At 43.9% G+C, this 25,566-nt stretch overlaps 1 protein-coding gene across 6 annotated transcripts in view; it reads left to right on the forward strand.

Moving 5' to 3' along the window:
• Positions 1 to 25,566, forward strand: part of nhsl1b (NHS-like 1b) — a 239,796-nt gene that overhangs the window by 106,732 nt on the left and 107,498 nt on the right. The window contains exon 1 of one of the 6 annotated variants that reach the window (XM_060917967.1): positions 12,016 to 13,214. The exons of 4 other annotated variants lie outside the window; for them this stretch is intronic. In XM_060917967.1, coding sequence (XP_060773950.1) covers positions 12,989 to 13,214 — 226 coding nt within the window. In that variant the 5' untranslated portion in view covers positions 12,016 to 12,988. Of the gene's footprint in view, positions 1 to 12,015; positions 13,215 to 25,566 lie in introns of those variants that run through there. One more of the 6 variants, XM_060917969.1, reaches the window with a different exon arrangement.

A 25,566-nucleotide genomic window follows, 5' to 3' on the forward strand; every position in this document is an offset into this window, starting at 1 on the left:
GGGGGAAAAAATGAACGTTTGGGACTCTAAAATGTTTTTGTAATGTTTTTGACTCGATAATGAATGTAGAAATCTATAAAGTTTGTATGGAGGGGGAAAAATGGGGGGGCTAATACTTTTGCACAGTACTGTGTGGGGTTTTTTTTTTCTTTTTTTTTTAAAGAATGTTAACGCCCTCTGATCAGGGGTGGGCGGTCCACCTCCCCCAGCCCCCACCTTTGAGTCAGTGTCTGTGTGAAACCGCCTTCGTTTTCAAATTATGTGCTGGTCGAGACTCTTCAAGAGTTCACACTGTTGCCCCGCCCCGCTCCACACTGCCCCGCCCCCTCACTCCGCCTCCTGCTCAGCTTGATTTTTAGCGTTTTTCAAAAGTATACAGTGGGAGGAGTTACACTTTAAGCATTTAAAAAAAAGTGGGAGGGGAAAAGAAACTTATTCAATCATGAAGTCATTTTTAGATGAGGGTTTTTTTATTTTTTTTAATTTTGTCACTCAGAAAGAGTTGCCTGAATGACACAATTATTGTGATCTCAAGTTCATATCACTCTGCCTGACCATCTGCCAGTTTTCTAAACATAATGGCTTCTGTCCATCGTGTAACCATTTCCGTGTGAGCTTGGGCAATCGCTTAAGCCTGATCATTAAGATGATGTTTTCCTCATGAGATCGTGTTCTTCCTGCTGTTGGAAGCCAGTGTTGTTGTTTGTTGTTCTAAAGCACTGTTATCTGAGTGTATTTTTCCAGAAATAACTGAAAAAAGTCCGTTTCAGTCCACATCAGACTATATGAAGGTAAGTAACCCAGTTAGCTTGTTGATTGATTAATGATGATGATGATGATCCTATATCTGCGTCTACAGTAGCAGTCGCTTAGTGTAACTCTGCCTGCCTGCTGTGATTTATCTAATGCCACCCCAGACCAGTCAATATGGCATTAGAAATGAAAGGAAGTGGTTTCTGAAGGTGTGTGCGCGTGCGCATGTGCACTTGCATGTTGTGTATGTATATTTATCACGTACGTGTGGTATGCATACGGTATGTGTTTCAGTGACGGTCATGTGATCTTCCCGTTTCACGCTACTCAGGCTTGCTCTTCTTTCTTCGCATCTTCCCGTCATCTCTATCCTTCCTTCTCTACCCCTCCCTGAGGCCTCGGACTGGGCAGGTGGAAGTTAAAGCTGGAATGCTGTGGAATGCACTCAGTGCCACTCATCATGCACATGCGTGACCTACAGATCACGTCCCAGCACTCACATGGCAAGCTGATACAGAAGAAGCGTGAGATAAGCCGGTTCAGAGACAGGAATAGAGCGCAAGACGGAGAGGAGAGATCCCGAGTGAGCCTTCTGTGGACTGGGGGGGGGTTATTTACACACACGGCTGAAGGCCAGCCTCTGTATTGCTAAGGAGGGCCAGGTCAGAGGTCACGCGGAGTGTTTTACTTGGAGTTTTGTAACTCCTCCTGGTGTGTGAGCAGACAAAAGTGATGAGGCCACTGATTTCCAGTAAACTCAGAAATGCTTATCTGGCAGGTTCAGCACCCGGTGATGTGATTTTTCTTGGTGATTAAAGAGATATTGCACACTTGTGTTTTTCTTTAAGGCATTGTATGAGTTGAAAATGGCTCAAAACACCGTCTCCTGGTTAAAATCATCCTGAAACTTGCAAGGCCGATGGTGACGGAGCTGAGTGTTTGGTACTTCTCTACATCGCGAAATTTAGATCAGTAGAAGAAATGTTAATGCTCTCTAATCACTAGTGGGCAGCCCACCTTTTTCCCAGCCCCTGTCCTTGAAAGGGAGTCTGTGGAGCCGTCCTCATTTTCAAATCTCTGTTGATTTCAGCCACACTGAGCGATTCTTGCCTCACACATCATCCGTGTCCCCGTCCTCGTTTCTGTCGTTTGTCTTTCAGGGTTGAAGATGATCGTGACTTCAGTTTGGTGGTTGTGGGTCTGGAGGCGACTGAGACCAATCCGGGCTTTGAAGTTATGCCCACATGTTGTGCTGTAGTGGGAGTGGCGATAGTTCGAGCCTTCTGCGCAGCTCATTTCTTCTGGGCCTCGGCGATGCATTTAATCTATTGTGGGAGCATAAGCACTAATCAGTGTTGTGTTGTTCTTGCCTCCAAGTAGGAGCTGAAGTGTCATTAGGCAATCGTTGATGCCCTCTGGGAATTTGGTAAGTTTCTGGGCAAGGTGGGACTTTACAACAAATCCAGCGTCTGCCTCTTGCCGTTCAGTGCTGCTACGACTACTCCAGAAGAAGGTATAACAACCACCACGTTCCATGAGCAGGCCCTTGTCCATTAGACGTGTTTCGCTGAGGGTAGGTATGTCCACATTGCAGCAAGCCAGCCCCCCAGTGACCAGTGCAGGCCTCCCTGGCCCGTCCACCCCGATGCTATCCAGCAGAGTGCGCATGCCCCACGTGCCAAGGCCGAGCACCCCCACCACCTCATCCATTCCCTCGTCAGACCCGAACTTGAACTTGAAGTCGTAACTTGGATTAGAGTGAGGGAGAGTTGCGTAGCCGTAAGCCTCCCTCTCTCATCCCGACCTAACTGGGTCCAGGGGCAAGACAGAATCAAGATGACTGGAGCTTAGTCGGGATGCAGTGGATGGCAAACAGTGTTCTACGTGTTGCACTGTGCCCTGATTGCACTCCACAAACGCTTTACTGGGTCTGCCTTCCTGTCTGTTGAACCACCAGGTGGTGGTCTCCTCCATGCAGTCTGCAGAGTCCGGTCGTAACCCTGACCAGGGGGAGTGAGGGGTTGCTAGTGCTTGCTCAAGGCACCACCCCAGGCTCACGGAGGGAAGGAGGCGTCTTACTACTCTATTGCATGGTGATCAAGGACGGCACACGCCCACTGCCCTACAACTATACTTTGTCGTATAGTTACTCCTGAGATGGGTGCATGCATTCAAACTAGTGAAACTTTCCACCTCTTTCTTTATGTGGTTTGCTCTTAGCGTCTTGGCAAAGTGTCACTTTTCTCTGCATGATATCAACCCTTGAATTTTGTGACTCACCACATAGAACTAAAAACTTTAAATATACGCTTCACTCATGGAATCCCAACACCGCACACACATCTCGCACCCTGTTTCCTCGCATACCATTATATCGACATGGCACACGCTTTCACTGCTCCACTGACATGCCAGTTTTCATGCGCACAAACGTGAGCAAATAAATCTAACTCGTAAAGTGTCGGGTCATAAACGTCGGTCAGAAAATTATTCCCTCAAGCCATTTTCTTCACTCACAGCATTTTAAAACCTTAATTAAAATCATAGCCTGGAGCTGATACGGGTGTGTGGGAGCAGCTAGGCTCAGGATTTCTTCCTGCAACACTGGAGCTTCCGAATGTTTGTGATTTTGTGAACAGTGATGAAGTTGCAGCCTGAAGATGCACTGTGGTGGATGTGGAAAGTGTCTAATAGACAGCCATCTTTTTTTAAGTACACTGTGAACATTGGTAATGAAAGCTACACAGCTGGGCATATCACATCCTTGATGTTTTAGCATGTGACTAACTGTAAGTGGTTAACAATTAAGTTTATTAACAATGCATTTGTATATTTAACAGTAAATTTGTGAATCTGTGCCGTCTTTGATTAGAGATGTTCATCCAAAAGTCTCCTGAACACCATTTGCTACCAGGTGCGTTGTGTTTAGTTTGTTTGGTCGTTTGTTTAAAGCCAAGGTTGCTGGGGCACCATGTTTTTGCTCCTGATCCAGCTTGTCCATGGCCATGGTTTTCATTTGGTTTAAAGCCATATTAGAAATACAGTCACGATTATGTTTGGATTCGCAGCTAGGCCTAAATTTGTCAGAACTCAAAATAGTTTGCATGCGTGTTACCACCTACTCTACTCAGCTCCTGGTCCAAGCGCTGATCTTTTCCTGTTTGGACTACTGCAACTCTCGCCTTGCTGGCCTTCCAGCTTCTGCCATCAGACCCCTGCAGCTCATCCAGAACGCTGCAGCTCGCCTGGTCTACAACCTCCCTCATTCTTCCCACGTCACCCCTCTGCTTGCCGACCTGCAGTGGCTACCTGTCGCAGCTCGCATCAAATTTAAGACATTGGTGCTAGCTTACCAGGCTCTCAAGGGGTTAGGGCCAGCATACCTCCAGAGTCTGATTTGCCCTGACACACCAGCCAGATCCCTACGCTCTGCTACTTCTGGTCACCTGGCCCCTCCTCCGCTCCAGCCCAGCCCACTCAAGACTGCTGTCTGTTCTGGCTCCCTGTTGGTGGAATGACCTTCCCATTGAGGTCAGAACTGCCGACTCCCTGACCACCTTCAAGTGCAGACTGAAGACTCACCTCTTCAGGCTGCACCTCTCCCCTGCTTCCCTGCCCACTGTGTAACTGTGTTTCAGTCTCGCCCAACCCAGGCTGTGTATGGTCTCGCCTGGGGTTATCCGTTGGAGTTCTCGATTTAGTTATACTTTATAAGGTTGGTTTGTTTCCTTGGCTGTTTGAGTATTGGTATTTCAACAGCATATTGCACTAGGTATTGCAGTCACTTGTTCATTTGGCACTAGAACGTTCTTATGTAGAAGTTCAGCACGTCATGTGCCTGACTTTTGCCCTCGTTGTACTTTGGTCTGGATAAGAGTGTCTGCTGAATGCCATGTAATGTGTTCTGAAGCATTTTGTTTTTATATGCATTTATTTTAAATTGTTTATAATAAAGCTATTTTGTAGGCCTGTTTACTGTAATAGGGGCAACACAGTGGTGCAGGGGGTAGCATGGACCCCTCACAGCTCCACAGTCCTGGGTTCAGGTTACTGTGGAGTTTCACTATTACCCTGTCCACACTAGGGATTTTGTACCGATACGATACTACTTTCGTACCGCAACACCTGTCCACACTAGCAGCTATACCAGTACTGTAGCGGTATAACTGTATCGGTACGAAACCCACAAATGTATGGGTTTCGTACCGGTACAGTATCGGTACTGTAGCGCTTCGATGTAGTGTGGACAGATGACGCGGCTCTGTAGCGATACAAATATAATACGCATGCGCAAAGTCACACACCTCAATCAATGTCTTCGCTGAATAAAATAGTGAAGAATGGAGATTCGTTTGTTTCTTTCTCAACTGCCTCGCGCGTTTTATACGATTCGACTGAATAAATGACCACCAGAAATACAGACTGTACATTGACAACAAAAAGCACACACACGCTGTTTCATCTGTACGGAAGCCGAGCGAGGCCCTTCATATAATCCTTTTTTTTTATTCACCTTGTTATCCCGAGATAACGATATAATTAATTCAGGATCTCGAGAAAACAACACAACTAATTCGAGATCTCGAGAAAACAAAACCGTTATTTCATGATCTCGAGTAAACAGCTGAGAAATGGTTCATTCAGGTGCGCCAAGAGACTTGTGATATGCTGACTTTGGGGCTATTTCTCATTCTGTATAGACGCAACTTTGGTCATTAGAATGTCTGGAATAATCGATCACCTAATAAGGCAATATTTTGATCAGGGGTTGACACAGGAGAGATTGCATTAAGTCTTTTAATAAGGGATAATTTCAAAATTAGTCCGCGGCACCTCCGCAGAAGACTGGCCCGGCTTCGTCTCTACCGACGGAGATACAGTGATCCAGCTGAGATCATGAAATAATTTTGTTTTCTCGAGATCTCGAAATAACGGATGCCATATATTCTCGGAAGGAAGTTACTCGGTAACCACGGAAACGTTTCGCGCACGCGCATTTCAACTACCGTGAAAGAAAACCGCAAACATTTCTCGCTAGTGTGGACAGATGCACGAAACTGTACCGGTATACTTTATCGATACAGTTATACCACTATCGTACCGGTATAAGTGTGAACACAGCATTGTTCTCATGGGGTTTGTCCGGGGTCTCTGGTTTCCTCCCACTGTCCAAAAACAGTGTGTGTGTACATGACGAATTCTTCCATATTGTGTTCCATTTTACCAGGATTGATTGTGGATCCAACATGACCCTGACCAGGATAAAGCAGTTACTCAAGCTGAATGAATTAAAGTTTAATGTGTTGAGCGTTAATACACTCTCAGAAAATAAAGTACACGATTGTAGCGTTAGGGGTACAGTGGCTTGTCACTAGGTCAGTACCCTCTACGGGACTTACTTGGACCCTTTATATCTTGATTGGGAACATGTATGTGCCATTTTGGCGCTAAAAAGGTACACACAGTTACCATGAGGTCCAATAATGAGCCCTAGGGGTACATTAGTGTAGACTGTACCTTAGGGGACAGAAATGGACTCCTGCTGTACCCCTATTTCTGATGGTGTATGCAGATGTGTATAGTACCAGTCAAAAGTTTGGACACACCTTCTAATTCAGTGGTTTTTCTTTATTTTTAATAATTAACACTAGAATTCCAGACGGCTGTGGGAATTTTTGTCCCAAGCCAAAGAGGTTCCTCCTCCTCTTTCTCCCCTATGTCAAGCATGTGTGAACATGTGGGGTTTTTTCCCTCCTCTTTGTCAGGTGCTGCTTTGCTCAAATTGACCCACATTCAACATTTGCATCACAATGTAAAGAAGCGTAGGTGATAACTGCACTGAAGAAGGAGGGGTGAGCTTGTGTGGGGAGAAAGAGGAGGGGCACCCCCTTTAGCTTGGGACGAAAACCTCCAGAATTCTATTGTTAAAGGAAGTTTACATTACCAGCATTTAGCAGATGCTGTTATCCAGAGCGACGTACAACATACCAGCAGCTTGGAGAGCAGTTGGGGTCCAGGTTGGTTGCTCATTCCTGCTGGTCTAGGGACTTGAACTGGTAACCTTTTGGTTCCAAAGCTGCTTCTATGACCATTATGCTATGGCTCCATGTCGTAACGTAATGATGGATGTTGTTTCTCTTTACTCAGTTGAGCGGTTCTTGACCATAATATGGATTAGTACAGTTGTGGAATAGGGCTATTTTTTATTATTATTATTTGATCTCAAACACATTTAAGAAAGCAAGAAATTGCCCTAATTAACTTTTGATGAGGCACACCTGTTATTTGAAAAGCATTCCATCTTACAACAGTGAAAAATAACAGCTTGCTGCACAGCACTCATGTGGGAGAGAGAAACACTGAGTCCCTGTTGTGTTTATTAACTCCACTGTTCTATTGCTTAACCATGATAGTCGTGTCTCACCACCACCAGCAGGCTTCAGTGTAACACTGCCTTTGTTTCAGCTTTATTCGCTGTTGGTATAGTGTTGTAATCGGCCTAATGTTTAAAGCTGGACTGCCTTTCAGATTTTTCAAGTGTAGGTCATAAAAAGAATTTTCACGACACCTGATTATTTTTGTTTAGTGACTGAAAGCTACTGAATTTGAATCGTAGACTTCCAATTTTATTAGTCTTTTTTTAAATAGAACAATTAATGAATTTATCTCCACATGGCCTGAAATTCTCTGCTATTTTTTGCTGCTTCACCATGACCCAATACAAGATACTACGTCATGCATCACGTGGTGGGCTTTCCCTGTTCACGCAAGGCATTGTGGGATACAAATTTGAAACAGGAGAGAAAAATGGAGGACGTGAGTGTGCGAATGAAATGTGAAAGAGCGACTACAGTAACGGAAAGAAAGCGAGAAGAAAAGACGTTATGTTCTATACGAAGGAAAGGAAACGCAGGACCAAACTAATAAATATTGGCGCTCAGCGAGCACCTCGGTGTGATCAGCTGTTCGTTTAGCGACAGAATGATGGAACTGTCAGTGCACTCTCAAAGGGAAACCTGTAGATGGCAGTAATGCAACACTGTGGATGCCAGCTGCTGTAAAACCCAAAAGAAGAAGAAGGTAAACCTGCGCATGCGCACACGGACTTCCTCTGTCTGCTTGACTGCGCCAAGCGAGTGATTTCATGGACATTATTTGCTTTAATCCCCTCAAATTAAATAACTTCCCAGCCACAGAATGGCCTGATATTTTGTGAGATATTACAGAAATAAACAGATATCACAATCACCACATTTCAAACGGAACTAAATTTCACCAATTTTATAAAATCGAAAGGCCGTCTAGCTTTAAGTAAAGCTCTGCAATGTGACAACTTATAACTCTTGGTCTGTCTCACCATTCCGCTTTATCTCCGCAGTGGGCACTCGATCCTGGTGAATTATTAACAGCGTGTGAGGGTGTAAACAGCCTTTGGTTGCACTACTGAGGGCAAAGGTTTGGGTTTGTTTGTGTGTAATCAAGGGTGTGTATGAAGATATTATGAATATATTTGATGGATATGGATGAGATAATGTTCCTGTACAGAAAGTCTCGGAGTCAGAGGTCAGTACAGAGGGAAAGGATTTCACCTGTTTAATGATTAAACTGACAGGACCGTGACCCGCACTGATTTCGGTTTGCAGAACACAAACATCAGCAGATACAGGGCGCACAGCTGCATGCAAACGTTCAAACCCAGTGGTGAATTTTTGTTTTCACCCTTCTGCAGCCTGGAACACAAACTTGCACTCGTTTAGAGCAGTTGCTAAATGAGATCTTTGAGTCTGTTTGTTTATGACGGATGAGAGTTTTCCGCTTTTCGGCGGATTTCTGCTTTTTCTGAGCAAAAATCGATATTATGCCAAATCCGTTGAGATTTTTTTTTTTTCATTGAGGGGGGTTGGGGTATGTTCCTTCGTGATACTCAAGCATACGACGATGTTACATGTTTACATTTTCGCCATCTTTAGTCTCGCTGAAGGCCAATTTATGCTGACAACCCAGTCCTCGCAGATAGCGTCGCAGACGGTGTCTGCGTAGCCCCCCACCTTCGCAGACGCTCTGCGCGCACCTCCCAAAAATTGTGACCACCGCAGAAGCCTTGCAGACAAGAGGGCTCTGATTGGTCCACTCTACATCCGCTGTACACGCACTTCCGCTTCCCTACTTTCCGGGTTTGGTTTGTTTTCACGACTGCCATTTTTAAAAACACGAGCGAAGATGGAGCAGCACGAAGAGCGGTTGATCGAGGAAGTGAGGAAGTACGGACATCTATACGACTCCAGTTCTAGTCATTATAAGTAACCGGAGGATAAACACTCCACTAACCACACCCACCAACTACTTCTAGCGACTTCGCGCCCCCTTGCGTTGTGGCGGTGAATAACATTGCGCACGCCGATTACTTCCCGCTCAACGATAAATTACAACTGTCTGCGAAAAGCTATCTGCGAAAGCCTTGTCGCAAGAGCATGTAGAGGGCTTAAGTCTCGCGGTAGAATACGTGTTATCTACAATGTAATTGGCCAAAACATCGCTGGCGAGAGCATGATAGCCAATCATAACAGTTCTTACAAGAGTGTGGGAGAGAACAAAAGCCAATCATAACAGTTCTTACAAGAGTACCCGCATCTGTTCTATTTTATCGAAACTTGCACATGTTCATCTTCGCTGCGCTTCAAAAATACGTTTCTCTTTCGTATCGGCTTTTTTACTCAAGATGCCGAATACAATTGACAAGCGAGACGAAGCGAAGGTGCGTGAAATCGATGCTGGTATAAAAAAAACAGAGAGAGGACTGACGAGCTCTTGTCTTTGGCCAAAAAGCTGAAGAAGTCGTCGAAATGATTAAATGAAAACGAGAAGTGACTGTGAACTATAAATAATTGTATAAAGTGTACATAGACATTATCCCATAAACTTAGCATTCGTTTGATTTAATACATTGAACATGTATATGATGGTCAGTAAATCTGAATTAATGCTGACAGTTTTGAAAACTTAAATATTTCAAAAGACTTTTTGAAATCATATGCAACTAATGAGGACATAGGGTGACCGACCTTTTCTCCCTAAGAAATTTTATTTAATATATAAACATTTTGATAATTAATAAAACTTACGTTTAATGTGAATTTAGTTTGTCATTTTTGTTGATCATAAATTATAACCATACCCTTGAATGTAGAATGTGATTTTATTTTGAATTCAGACAATACTCCTATTGATTTTGAAACATATTTTCATGTAAATATAGAAAAAAACGACAGATTTTTTTATCTACTACAGCTCAGATTGCAGGAAAAGTGGTTTGTAAGGCCTTATTTTTCAAAATTTTCCTGGGGGGGGTATCCCTCCCAGACCCCCGGCTTCGGGCGCCATCTTGTTTTCTGCTTTTTTGATGACCACCCACTCTCATCCCTGTTATGAGTTTCCATAAAAGGTGGAAACTCTGATGCTTTTGTATGTAAAGAAACTCACGAGGAAATAATACAATAATTTTATGGAGAAATGGAACAGATCCAACACCTAGAACTCAAGATCAGGCTCATGCCAGGAAAAAATGGTGGAGGAAAAAAAAACAAAACAATAAACCAACAGAGAAAGAGTGTAAAGAATGTTTGTTGGAAATTGACCATTTATTTGGAATGACACTTTAAAGGAACAGTCCACCGTACTTCCATAATGAAATATGCTCTTATCTGAATTGAGATGAGCTGCTCCGTACCTCTCTGAGCTTTGCGCGACCTCCCAGTCAGTCAGACGCGCTGTCACTCCTGTTAGCAATGTAGCTAGGCTCAGCATGGCCAATGGTATTTTTTGGGGCTGTAGTTAGATGCGACCAAACTCTTCCGCGTTTTTCCTGTTTACATAGGTTTATATGACCAGTGATATGAAACAAGTTCAGTTACACAAATTGAAACGTGGCGATTTTCTATGCTATGGAAAGTGCGCACTATAATGACAGGCGTACTAACACCTTCTGCGCGCTTCGGCAGCACATTGATACGGAGCTCAGATATCAATGCGCTGTCGAAGCGCGCAGAAGGTGTTAGTACGCCTGTCATTATAGTGCGCACTTTCCATAGCATAGAAAATTGCTACGTTTCAATTTGTGTAACTGAACTTGTTTCATATCACTGGTCATATAAACCTATGTAAACAGGAAAAACGCGGAAGAGTTTGGTCGCATCTAACTACAGCCCCAAAAAATACCATTGGCCATGCTGAGCCTAGCTACATTGCTAACAGGCGTGACAGCGCGTCTGACTGACTGGGAGGTCGCACAAAGCTCGGAGAGGTACGGAGCAGCTCGTCTCAATTCAGATAAGAGCATATTTCATTATGGAAGTACGGTGGACTGTTCCTTTAAGAAAATACTTGATTTGATTCGTGCGTAATTAGAACATTGATGGAAATTCTGAAGTACGGTGTAAAATACAAAAGTGACACAAAGACCCTGAAGTCGTAACTTTTGGAAATGAAAGTTAGGCAGCTAAACATAAAACATGGCGTCTTGACCACTTGAATGAGGATTTTTTTTCCTTTAAATATTGTAAAAATGTGAATATTGGCCCAGTGGATCTCATTCTGACAGCTGTAGTTTTCATACAGATGCACACGCGCGCGCGCACACACGGTCATGCAAAAGCGTTGTCCTGCTGTTAAAGCTTTTATAAACCCTTGGCATGTACGGCATGTAGAGATGTAAAGTCTGGAATAGAGAGTACTGCTGTTGGAGTGAATATCTGAACCAGACCTCTCACCTCTCTCAGCAGGGAGTGTGTGTGTGTGTGTGTGTGTGTGTGTGTGTGTGTGTGTGTGTGTGTGTGGGGAGAAGTTTGCACCTGTTTTTGTGTTCACGTTTCAGCCTGTGTGGGCGTGTGGTTAATCTAATTTCTATTTCAGACTGGGTTTGTCTGACAGATTTCTTCATTGTGTGTGTGTGTGTGTGTGTGTGTGTGTTGTGAAGCTTGGCGTTGAGTGCAGACTATAATTGGGCAGTTCTTCACCAATACTGTGCTTCTCAACCCAGGCAGCTCTGGTTGAGGCCACACACCTGGGCATAGACGAGGAAAGAGGAAGCACAGGCAGGAGGAGGAGGTGTTGGGAAGGAAGCCGTTGCCATGACACTGACTGGGAGGAGCAAAGATCAGAGAGGTGGAGATCAGAGTGCATAAGGAGCCTGTAGTTAGGGGGTTGGCGTTCAGGTCGTATTTCAGTAGCACTCGTTCTGTTTGTAATCCAAACCTCACAATCGTCCGGCGTGTTCTCGTACAGGAACGGTCTCGAGCCTCAGGCGAAACTCTGAGTTACGTCTGTTGCAGCAGGAGTTTGCGTTTGGGTATATCCCAACAGCAGGTGAGTGCAAAAACTCTGAGGAGGCAGTAGAAGGTTTTCAGGTGAGTGAAGTGCTCTGAAGCGCTCTGAGCTGTCAACCAGCGCTCACTTCAAACACAGGGATCACCTGCATGTTTGGAATTTGAACAATAAGGAAGAGGACAGGAAGTAAGCTGAAGCTCGCCCACCCGCTCGCTCACTGTAGCATGACGGCTTCGTTCAGGTGATACCCAGGTCGACTCATGGAAAGACGTGACCAGCAGGAGGATTTAAACCTGATGTTTGAGGATCTGACTTCAGCTTGGAAAAGCAGGCATGTTCAATACCCTTTTATTTAAGAGCTGTTTCCCTTAAACTTTGGTCAGCTGGACTTTCTTCTCGGGACTACACCCAAATCCTGACGGAGCGGTGTGGTTTGGCTGTGTTGGGATCCTTTTTTCTGCTCTGAGTAGAGTAAAGAGATCAGTGTCAGTGGGGAAGACCTTCCTACGATTCCACTGTTTCCATCCTGGTGCTTCGGTTAATTACACCACCTGGGATTTTCCCTTTGTGCCGGGATTTCCGAGATGCATCCGAGGATAAAGGTAATGGAATCAAAGGCATCAGGGTCTCAGAAAGGTATCTGTGCTTTACCTGTAACTGAACCAAAATGGAAAAGAGAAGTGTGTTGGATTATTGTGCAGCTCTTCAGGATCTGAAGATCTGAGAACATCTCGGGTCAGGACCCCGGTGTGTTTTTACACCCGACCCCAGATCTAAACGCCTGAAAGTGTGTTCCTTTTCAAGACTGACCATGCAGCTGTGAGGTCAGGTGGCCCTGTCTATTTCGGGTCTTGACCCACCCTGCCTAACGCTACCTCCATCGTTTTTTTTTTTTTTCCTTTCTCTGTGGAGCATGAGGAAGGAGAAGCACTCGGGCTCTGTGAGCAAGCAGAGGGACAAGAAGGAAAAGGCCACCTCAGTCACTCGCGCCCTCAGCTGGCTCAGCGGATCCTCCCTCTCGCGCCGGACCCGCAAACTGTTCCGCAGCCACAGCGACCTGAACTCAATCTCGCACCGAGACCAGGAGAAGGGTGGTGATGACGATGATGATTGGGTGTACGAGCCCCAACACTACATAGGTGAGGGGATCGCTGTCTGTCTGTCTGTCTGTCTGTCTGTCCTGTATGATTGGATCGCAAGGTGGTCCACTTTCATTAGTCTCGTTCCGGGTTGTGGCGGATTTTCTTTGTGATCGGAGTTTTGGCATTTAGTCGTGTCAAGTGGTCTTTAATCGCTCTGTCCGTCTGTAAACATTTTAGTTTCTGGAGCATAACTCAAAAACCATTAGGGTTTTTTTCACGAAGCTGGACAGTTATGTCACGTGACTAGACGAGTCGTGCCTTTTGACATTTTGGGATTGCTGTGATTTTTAAATTTTTTTCTGTATTTGGAGTGGGGTTTCATGGGGGGGGTTACGTCATCTTCTGATGACTCTCTTGTTTTAATACACTATCGTAGGTAGCTGTAGATATGGTGAGTTTTCTATTAGAAGACATTTATTATACATTAGGCCAGAGGGAAGAGAAGCAGCTTCGGAACCAAAAGGTCACCGATTCAAGTCCCTGGAGCAGCAGGAATGACTGAAGTGCCCTTGAGCAAGGAACCTAACCCCCACCTGCTCTCCAGGCTGCTCTGGGTGTGTCGTACACCGCTCTGGATAAGAGCTTCTGCTAAATACCTGAAACGTAACGTTCGGAAGGAGACTCCTATATCCGAGCTTTCAAACAGTCCGAGATAAAGCTTGAGGTTTTTAAGAGTTTAAGGAAAATAATTGTTTCTCAGTCACATGACATGCTGTGATTTTTTTTTCTTTCTTATCAACTCCAAGAGAGAGAAGAACACGACTGTTCATAGCAACTATGACAAGTAATTACAGGAACGGATTTGTTTCCTTGCCGTTCCACAGCATTAATATAATTACAAAAGGATAAAATGTATGACGTGTCATTCTTTAAAAAATGGCAAATTGCTGTGGTCTGAGTAACTCTGCTTTGTGTCAGACTGGATCATCTCACATGGTGGTGTTGATTATGAGCTCATCCGGCCGACAGGCGATGAGTTTAATGCCAGCATGTGTCGTCCGTCGTCTGTCCCGCATCGTCGTCCACATTTCACGAAACTCGCTTCTTCTCTCTGAATTCTTCACTGAATTTTATTCTTTTTGGCAGGAAGGTAGGTCTGCCTGGGGTGCATGTACAGTAGCTTCTACCCAAATTTGCATAATTGCAATTAATAATCAAGATATGCAGTAATTAATCAATCCCTAACGAGCAGTTTCCACACACATGGCTTCTTCTCCCTCAATTCTTCACCAATTTTGATTCTTTCTGGTATGAAGGTAGGGGGACCTAGGGTGCATACGGTAGAACTTCTACCCAGATTTGCTTCATTACAATTATTAATAAGGTTATGGACTAATTAAGCCTTAATGAGCAGTTCAATCCAAATAAATAAATATATAAATAAAATATACACACACACAGTGGTATGCAAAAGTTTGGGCACCCCTGGTCAAAATTTCTGTTACTGTGAGCAGTTAAGCAAGTTGAAGATGAAATGATCTCCAAAAGGCATAAAGTTAAAGACGACTCATTCCCTTTATATTTTAAGCAGAAACAATTTATTTTCATCTTTTATATTTTCAAAATGACAAAAAAGGAAAAGGGCCTGAAGCAAAAGTTTGGGCACCCTACATGGTTAGTACCTAGTAACACCTCCTTTGGCAAGTACGGTATCACAGCTTGTAAACACTTTTTGTCTCCAGCTAATAATCTTTCAGTTCTTACCTGGGGGATTTTCACACACTCGTCCTTGCAAAAGGCTTCCAGTTCTACAAGTTTCTTGGGCTGTCTTGCATGCACTGCTCTTTTGAGATCTATCCACAGATTTTCAATGATGTTTAGGTCAGGGGACTGTGAGGGCCCGGGCAAAACCTTCAGCTTGGGCCTCTTGAGGTATTCCGTTGTAGATTTTGAGGTGTGTTTTGGATCATCATCTTATTGTAGGACCCGTCCTCTTTTTAACTTTAACTTTTTTTTTTACAGATGGTGTGATGTTTGCTTCCAGAATTTGCATGCCTTTTGGTATTTTTTGGATTTTTGGAAAAAAAGTATTTTTCAAATTTTTACATAAAAAAAATAGATTTTGACTTAGTTTCTCAGAGCAATGTTCGTTTCCGGAGCATATATCCAAAACTATTCATGATACGGATTTGAAACTTGGTATACATGTTAACAAGGTGATGTAGATGTGCCTTTTCATACTAAGAAATTAGAGAAATTTAAATTTTTCATGTTTCCACGGAAACAATTTCAGACTTAGTCTCTCAGGTTAGTCTGAGGGGTAGGTTTTGTTTCTGGAGCAGAACTTGAACACTGAGTGGTTTGGTCTTGAAAGTTGGTGTATGTGTTGATTAAGTAATGTATTTGTGCCTTTTGATACTAAGAAATGTGAGAAATGTTAATTTTTAGCTCCCCTGGACCAAAGGTCCGGTGGGTTTATTCCATGGGCTGCTGAGGTCAGTGTAAAGAGGTCGGGTTGGTTTCCTGCAGCAGAACTTGAAAAATGTGACAAATAATATCTTGAAACTTGGTATATAGGGCGGGGGATATACTGTAGATGACTCTGTCTTCTTGTTGTTGTTGTTGTTCTTGCTAAAGAGTTGATTTTTGTTGACCGATTTTCCTGGGAAATGTGTGTGTTATCGAAGTGTCCAGTGATGGGATGTTTTCCCATATCCTCCATCCCGAAGGTCGTCATTCTCGGTGTCCGTGTCCTCGTGTCGAGGCCAGTAAAGCCCAGGGAATTTGCATCAGAATGAAAATTAGACTGCGCTGCTTTACCTCAATACATTCACACACGTCCTGAGTATTCTGGGCGGAAAAGTAAAGGCCACGGGTTTTTGTGCAAGAAGCGTCGGTGAAATGCCTTGTTTTATGCTTTGTTTGTGTGTGTGAGTGTGTTGTAAACTCCTCCATTGTGTCTGTAGTTACTCTAAGAGCAGGAAGTAACGGAGCGAGACACTTGTTTACATGTGAGGAGAGAACTGGATCACTGTCCTGACTTTATGACAGGTTTCCCATTGTGTACAAGTCGTTGATGCCGGTCTCTTTATCTGGTGGTGGGGTGGTGATGGGGTCACGGCGCACCAGGATGAGTGTGCGGAAATGGGAGATGTCACTGACTGGTGGCGATGCGAGTGTACAAGTGCATGCCAATTAGGGGAGGCTTCTTCGCTCTGCCCGAGCTGGAGCTGCTCTCATACACACAGCTGCAGGACCAGGAGACACCCGGAAACCTGCTCTGCACCTGAATCTAGTGCATTTCTGCTGCTTTTTTTTTTAATGAGCAATGAGAAACTTCCTGAGGTAAGCAGATTGAGGTTTAGATATTAATAAGAGTTAGCGTTGAAATGAAATGAGTTTGACTTGAGTGTGTGTTTTGTATGAGAGATGTGGGAGTATTAAATGGATTGGATGTCTTTTCAAAGATCTGGTTGTAACTGGATCTGTTATAGATGGAAAGAACAGCATTGGTTTCACTGAGTCACCACACACACACACACACACACTATTCTGAATAATCAGAGGCACATTGTTTGACCTTATAAAATAAATCCTTTTTGTCATCTTTGTATGTGGGCAAATGTTTTGTTTTTTATTCCTCTCTGCTGCTGTGTGTGTGTGTGTGTGTGTGTGTGTGTGTGTGTGTGTGGTTTTGCAGTACAGTAGTAACTCTGCTCTGTCTGTAATAGGAGCTGGTGCTAGGCCTGCGTCGAAGCCGAGCTGTGACCTGTTTGCGTGCGTTCGGAGTTGATGTTTGCGTTCTCTAATTTACGACAACTTCATGGCCTCAGACTCCGACACCTCGTCTCTCACCTTCACACGTTTCTCACCCCAGCTCGCTCGTTTATAACGTTTGGGGACTTTGAGGTGCCAAAGTTGGATGACTGTTGAAGGTGTTGAGGGTCTTGCGTTCAATACGTTTTAGGAAGTAATAAATCAGTTACTTTAAGTGCCCCTTTTTATCGTCTCAGCTTTCCTAAGTTTTCTGATGGGTGTCGAACTTTCTGCCCGATCAGCCACACGGTCCACTGATCGCAAATCTGCCTCATTTCATTTCAGCTGTAGTGTTTTTCTGAGCCAGGATATACTGTACTGATTGCACGATTATGTTTGATTACCCTAACCAGGCACGAGGAGTCGGACCGAGAGTGATTCCCCCCCCCCGATGATGTTCTCCAGAGCAGTAAATAAAAGCATATTCACAAGAAGTCAGTAAATCTAATCGTTTTCTTGGAATATAGTCAAGAAAATGTCATGACATGTGTTCAGTCTTACCTCGGGGTGAACAGAGATTCATATCTTGATAACCTGTCATGTCATGACAAATTCACCGTCCCACCCCGTCTCATGTTTCTTATTGGAAACCCCAGACCAGTTACTTGATATTGGTTATGATTGACAAAAACACTCTCGATGAAAAAGCCTCCTAAAGCAGTGTTTCTCAAACACTGGGCCGGCCGCGAAGCGCCATCTAGTGGGCCGTGAAATTTTTTTCAAATTTGAAGCCAAGTACAAAGTAGTTCAGGATGTTGTCGAGTCCCAATTCCGGTAGCTGGTTCGCTGAACCCTTTTCAAGTGGAATAAATACATTTGTGGGTAAATTAAGAAGAACAAGCCTTTATTTTGTCACATTTAACCTGCGCATGCACGCACACAGTGTGAGAGAGAGAGAGCGTACAGCGGGTAGAATAAATAAATACGTTTGTGGGTAAATTCTGTGGATCTGTGATGCCTGCTGGAAGAAAAGAGCAGGGAGGATTGGGAATCGAGCGTCTGTGGTTTGTTTTCACCTGATACTGAAACTTGTGTCCTTGCAGCCATCACAAAGATGCGTATAAAGCCCAGAAAGTCCTCCTTACCCGGGCAAAAACGATACAGGATCTATCTTGTAGTGTCCTGATCCCCAGATCTTTAACCCAGCCATATAAAAAGTTGTTCTCCTCCATGTTCTTCCAGGTTTTCATCTGTGTGTCCGTGTAGAACGATGCCTGCAGCACCAGGTACTTTGAGATGTCGGGGAACTCAACGGATGGATAATTTTCCAACTTGTAGTGAATTACTTTATTTAGACACGATAAGTTGAACAGCAGAGCTGGTGGGGTCGCGCATGTACAGATACCAATAATTGCAAATACAAAAAACTAAAAATAAACACAGTCTTTAAACAAAAAAAACTTTATCTGTTAATTATCTTCACATTAAGTTAATAGTTTGCATAACTATTGTCTTTGTGTTTAGTTCTGGCTACAATGGGATGATAAATTTATTCTACTTGTGTCAAATTTAGTGAGTAAATTTTTCTTTCATAAGAAAAATCCTTCTTTGTTAGTGTGTGAGGATCTAATCCCATCGAGTGGGTTCTGTATCCACTTCTTGGTTTTAATAACTTGCTCGTTTGCTGAACACAAACATGGCGATAAGTTCTTGTGTTAATAAACCAGACTTCACTTTTGGATCATTAATCCCTTTTGAGTGAGAATGCCCTGCATGCATGGGTTCGGCTTCTGGCACATCCGTACAGTTTTAAATACAAATAGTTTGTTTTTATTGCATTTATTTAATTCCTGGGCTCCATCTGGAACAGGGAGGGACGACGCATCCCATTAATACACTTTACAATAGAGTATTAGATTCTAATAGAATAGATGAGCCAAAATAATTAGGGATCTTTTTTTAATGGGCCCCGACTCGTTGCAAGTATGAATAGGCGGGTCTTAAAGCAGAAAAGGTTGAGAAGCGCTGATCTAAGACGTGTTCCTTTGCATCTTCCTAAATGCCACACGTTTTTCTTAATTCTTTAAGTGTCTTGGAAACTGAAAGATAATGAAAGATAAACTAAATAATGATGGAAGATCACAAAAAAATGCTCATTTTCCACTGTGCAAATTTCATTCAATGGAAATGGGTCAGTCTTCCTCTTGGAGAACCTAGGGAGAACCCTGCTTCACAAAATGTTACACCTGGGGCGGGGCACGACACAAGACAGGAAATTTCCTCTAAAATCCTGTACATATAGAATAAACATGATCCTACTACTCATAACTAAATTTAAACCATGCATTTATACAACTGGCCCTTCCACACACAGTCCTGGTTAAAATGCTCTAAATGTGGCTCCAGCCCTCTTTTTTTACAGAGCCTGTAATTATGGGCTGTCAGATTCTTGTTGTAGACCCGTAATTTCAGAAGGCTGGTTGCTGTGCGACAGGATGTTTTTGATTGCAGTCATGGCAGTGTGTAGCTCTGTGCCAATGCTGATCTTCTGTGGTGGGGCAGAATTGTGGGGCAGCGCCAGTCCTCGTATTAGGAAAGTTTATGTGGCAGTGTAACAGCTTGTGTGATTTTTCTTGACTGTGCTGAATATCTTGGTCGTGATCAGTTTGTATCGTGTTGTGGCTGGTTTGTGTGACAGTGCTGATCTTTCCTGCCAGTGCTAATGTTGTGTGGGCTTTGCTCTAATTGATGAGGCCGTGTAGGGCTTGTGGAGTAATGCTAATTCTCTGAGGCAGTTCTGAATCTCAGTGGTAGAACTGATCCTCTGTGTCGGGGCGTGATCCTTTGTGGCACTGCAGAACCTCTGTGTCGGGGCTGATCCTCTGTCAGTGTCGATCCTTTGTGCCACCGCTGATCCTCTGAGGCACTACATAACTTCTGTGTCACAGCTGATCCTCTGTGTTGGGGCTGATCCTCTGAGGCACTACATAACTTCTGTGTCAGGACTGATCCTCTGAGGCACTACATAACCTCTGTGTCAGGACTGATCCTCTGAGGCACTACATAACTTCTGTGTCAGGACTGACCCTCTGTGTTGGGACTGATCCTCTGATGCACTACATATCCTCTGTGTTGGGGCTGATCCTGTGAGGCACTACGTAACTTCTGTGTCACGGCTGATCCTCTGTGTTGGGGCTGATCCTCTGAGGCACTACATATCCTCTGTGTTGGGGCTGATCCTCTGAGGCACTACATATCCTCTGTGTTGGGGCTGATCCTCTGAGACACTACATATCCTCTGTGTCGGGGCTGATCCTCTGAGACACTACATATCCTCTGTGTTGGGGCTGATCCTCTGAGGCACTACATATCCTCTGTGTCGGGGCTGATCCTCTGAGGCACTACATATCCTCTGTGTCGGGGCTGATCCTCTGAGGCACTACATATCCTCTGTGTCGGGGCTGATCCTCTGAGGTACTACATATCCTCTGTGTCGGGGCTGATCCTCTGAGGTACTACATATCCTCTGTGTCGGGGCTGATCCTCTGAGGCACTACATATCCTCTGTGTCGGGGCTGATCCTCTGAGGCACTACATATCCTCTGTGTCGGGGCTGATCCTCTGAGGTACTACATATCCTCTGTGTCGGGGCTGATCCTCTGAGGCACTACATATCCTCTGTGTCGGGGCTGATCCTCTGAGGCACTACATATCCTCTGTGTCGGGGCTGATCCTCTGAGGCACTACATATCCTCTGTGTCGGGGCTGATCCTCTGAGGCACTACATATCCTCTGTGTCGGGGCTGATCCTCTGAGGCACTACATATCCTCTGTGTCGGGGCTGATCCTCTGAGGCACTACATATCCTCTGTGTCGGGGCTGATCCTCTGAGGCACTACATATCCTCTGTGTCGGGGCTGATCCTCTGAGGCACTACATATCCTCTGTGTCGGGGCTGATCCTCTGAGGCACTACATATCCTCTGTGTCGGGGCTGATCCTCTGAGGCACTACATATCCTCTGTGTCGGGGCTGATCCTCTGAGGCACTACATATCCTCTGTGTCGGGGCTGATCCTCTGAGGCACTACATATCCTCTGTGTCGGGGCTGATCCTCTGAGGCACTACATATCCTCTGTGTCGGGGCTGATCTTCCGTCTGATTCTGACGCTGTCTGTAATGCTGATTCACTGTGGCGGTACCGCAGCTTGATTTGATAACGCTGGTGATTAGGAAGGCCGCTTTAGTGCACTGACCTTATTGCCATTTCACAAAACCAGGGTCACATGACTTGTGCTTTGTGACATGGTGCATCATCATGCTAGAAGTGTCCGCTGTAAGGTGGGTAAATTGTGGTCATAAAGAGATGCGTCATCATCAGCAGTCCTCAGATATTCTGTCACATTCAGCCAGCTCTTCAGTTTTAGTGAACCTGTGTCCACTGTAGCCTCAGATTCCTGCCCTTAACGGAGAGGAGTGGAAACGGCGTGGCCTTCTGCTGTCGCCGCCCATCCGCCTCGACGTCCGACATGTTTAATGTGAGCTGAGTTTCTGCTCACCACAGTTGAGAGAATGAGCGAGTGAGAGCGCGAGTTACTGTAGCCGTCTGAGTAACGTTTGAGAAGGTTAATTGTGCTCATTTGCATCACCATGTTCGATGAAGTGCTTCAATTAAAGTCTGAAACATGTTGAAGCTTGTTGGATGTTCAGGGTTTCGGGATCAGAAGACGGAAAACAGCGATATTTGACCAGCTTGATTTGCCATCGCAGGTTTGGACTGACGTGGACATTTACAGCGTTTATCAGAGGCTCTCGTTCAGAGCACCATAAAGAAGTGCTTTGTTCTCTCCATCAAAAACATAATCTAGGCCTTCGGTTGCCTTACTGTGTCTTATCACCTCTATTCTGTGCAGACCTGGCTGTGTGCCGGCACCACTGTCATTCCAGAAAACCACATTGTTAATATTATTATTTGTTTCCCAACATAATGAGACGACACAGTTTTGCATAATGAAGTTGAGCTGCGTCTTAACACATGGGGACGTTTTTAAAAAATTTAAGACGGGGAATATCGTGTAAAGTTCCTCGTGTCTTCTGTTTGTTTGTTTTTCTGCTTTCATAGTGAACATACCTGTTAACAAGTATGTACTATTCATAACTGCTTTTATTCTGTCCACATTCACTGGATATGAGCAATCGCACGCTCTGATTGGCTACTCTACTACTAGGATATCAGCTCATATACCGTGAGGAGAGAAAAACAAAATGGTGGAGCGTGTTGCTGAACCAACCGAGGATGAAATTAAAAACTACCAGAAAACAAAACCACAAAAATGATCAAGTATTTAAAAGAAACAGAAATAGCTAAAAGAATATCGGGTTTGGAGATTGGTTTTTGTGTGCTTTTTTTTTTAATTTTTTTTTTTAATTTTTTAAATTTCCCCAAGCTCCACTCTCCAGCCCAGTCAGTGGCGGTAAGGCACCTTTTAAGTTGGTTTGCCAACCACCAAAAAACTCTACAGAGCAACCCCACCCCAAAAAAAGCAAAAAAAAAAAATAATGGAATGAAAGTATTTGATGTTAAGAATGTATCCCCCCCCCCCCCCCCCCGGGACCCCGAGAATTATTATTGCCTTTTTCACAAATTGCTCTCGTCATTTTGCCAGTTTGTTTACATTCTAAGCGGAAATTTTTTCCAATGTTTTGTATAAAGTTTTTATTTATTGAATTTGCAAAAAATAAAAAGGCTGTTTCTCAAAATCCAGTGAATGTGGATAGAATAAAACAGTTATTCCACTGAATCTCGTCGTCCACTACCGTTCAAAAGTTTGGGGTCACTTTGAAATGTCCTTATTTTTGAAAGAAAAGCACTGTTCTTTTCAATGCAGATCACTTTAAACTAATCAGAAATCCACTCTATACATTGCTAATGTGGTAAATGACTATTCTAGCTGCAAATGTCTGGTTTTTGGTGCAATATCTCCATAGGTGTATAGAGGCCCATTTCCAGCAACTCTCACTCCAGTGTTCTAATGGTACAATGTGTTTGCTCATTGCCTCAGAAGGCTAATGGATGATTAGAAAACCCTTGTACAATCATGTTAGCACAGCTGAAAACAGTTGAGCTCTTTAGAGAAGCTATAAAACTGACCTTCCTTTGAGCAGATTGAGTTTCTGGAGCATCACATTTGTGGGGTCGATTAAATGCTCAAAATGGCCAGAAAAATGTCTTGACTAGATTTTCTATTCATTTTACAACTTATGGTGGGAAATAAAAGTGTGACTTTTCATGGAAAACACAAAATTGTCTGGGTGACCCCAAACTTTTGAACGGTAGTGTACATGGATTATAGCCAACTCAGTGCTACGCACCTCGTCACCCATCAGCTCATGTACGACTTGATTTTGTGGAATAACTGTTTTATAGCACTTTTAGTACAATTTATGGATGAATATATATAATTGAGTAATGAATATGAATCAAGTAGAAACATGAATATGAAATGTTATTGCTATCGGAGCTTTGAGAACTTGAAACTAACTCTCTCTCTCTCTCTCTCTCTCTCTCTCTGTTGGCTGGTCCCCATTTGGATCATTTTCAGGTAAGTTAATCTCTCTCTAAATCTCCAAGATAATCTCAGATGTCGAGTTATAACCCATTCTGATGTCCAAAGACAAAACGTCAAAATGCTTTCAGAGATGATTGTGAGGTTTGACATGATGGATATGATTGTTGATCTTCACCCAAAGCCATGTATTGTAAGATCATTAGCGCTCCTGAAACGATCCAAACTAAGACCCCGTCCACACGTAGCCGGGTATCTGCTAAATCGAAGATATTTTTCTACGTTTTGGCCTGTCATCCACATGAAAACTCATCAAAAACGAATATTTAAAAAAACTCCGGGCAAAGTGAAGATTTTTGAAAACTCCGTGTATGCCTTTTTGTGTAGACAGAGATAACCGGAGGTTTGTGTTTTAGAACGTCACAATCTGCGCCAAAAAAATGACAACAAATCTGCCCTGACGTCAAACGTGCGACCTTTGTTTACTGCAGAAGCCAGATTAAACATGGACTTAAGCTAGCCGCACACCACGGCGATCCACGCGGTACCGAACCGACCCATTTCAGAGCCGACTCCCGACAGGGCACGCACATAACCCCCGACTGTTGACGAGTGCAGTCGCGATTGAAGCGACACGTGACAACTTAATAGCTTTGTGATTGGCTATTGGATATCGTTACTGTTAAATCCAACACTTGAAGATGCTACAGGCTGAATTACAAATGACACAACACGGAATATGTAGCGCACTATCTAGGCTGCATGAGCTATTATTCCCAACCTTAAATAGTGCACTTATATAGGGGAGTTAAAGCGATTTGGAATTCAGCCACACAACTTGAGCAGAGTGGCTTTCCAGCCCACTGTGTCTATGGATAAAGCTTCAGTCTATGGAATTACAGTATATACCTGCATTAGGTGCTACCAACACGTATTCCTCGCGCTAGAAATTGTGTTTAATGATGTCACGTGTTATATGCGAAAGATATGATTGGCTATTGCTAGCGACTCTCGCCGATCAGTCTGGCTCCCGATTAGTTTTTCGAATCGGCTGTGAGATGAGTCGGTACCATCGAAAACTAGTCTTTACGCCTGACTCGCGACTTCAGTTGGCTCGGTACGCTGAAAATCGGCGTAGTGTGCGGCTAGCTAAAGAGTAATGGATCGGAGTAGTGCCTTGAAAGCGTTAATTATTGTGCAGGTGCTATTTACATGTTTAATTTTAGAAGCCCAACTACTGCTCCAAGAGCACAGGCGATGTGATTAGGGGGGAGGATTTGGGGAAATAACCATCTACAGGTTTGGAATGCTTATGAATGTGATTGAAAACGCAGATGTTCGGTTATGTGTGGAAGGGATTTTTTTCGAAGACGAGGTGGTGTGGATAAAACATTTTTATAAACGGAGGGGGGGAAAATGTTCGGTTTTAAAAATACCCGGCTACGTGTGTACATGGCATAAAAGAGACTCTGCGGTTTCTTTGTTTTGAAAGCACGTCTTCTCCGAGGTCTGCTCTGATAAGCTCCTCTCCGTGGCTTGCCTCTACGTGTAGACACGTAATATCTGATTACAAGTCGCAGGGTTAAATGCGTTCATAACATTATCTTTCCAGCACGAGACAAGCTGCAGCAATGCAGCTGACCTCATGTCCTGCTGTTTATCTGGACCGTCTTCAGATTTGGAGTCATGTCAGCCAGAAGCCTTGTGTTTTCACTGAATAAAATGTTGCAGCCAGGTTTCACAAAAACTCGTTTCGTGTTAAAATCCAACAGACTGCAGAATATCCGTGAGGTTCGGGCGTGCTGTCTGATCTCCGGAGATGTTCACTTCCTGAACCTTGAATGTTCTCTCATCTGTGCGCGTTCCTCTACACAGCTACTGTAGGGGCTTTACTGGATGGTTTTATTGCGTCACTGATGATTGACCACACCCCAAAGGAAACCGTATGATGGTTGATATAATGACGCTTTCTCAAAAGAGACATTTATTTAACATTTATAGAAGGATCATCCTCCAGAGGAGAGTCTTCAGAGCAGAGGAAATGACATCACTATAAACGGATATAAATTATGAAGTGTTGTAATTTAA

The sequence above is a fragment of the Neoarius graeffei genome, chromosome 3 (genome assembly GCF_027579695.1).
Source record: "Neoarius graeffei isolate fNeoGra1 chromosome 3, fNeoGra1.pri, whole genome shotgun sequence".
NCBI classification, from domain to species: domain Eukaryota; kingdom Metazoa; phylum Chordata; class Actinopteri; order Siluriformes; family Ariidae; genus Neoarius; species Neoarius graeffei.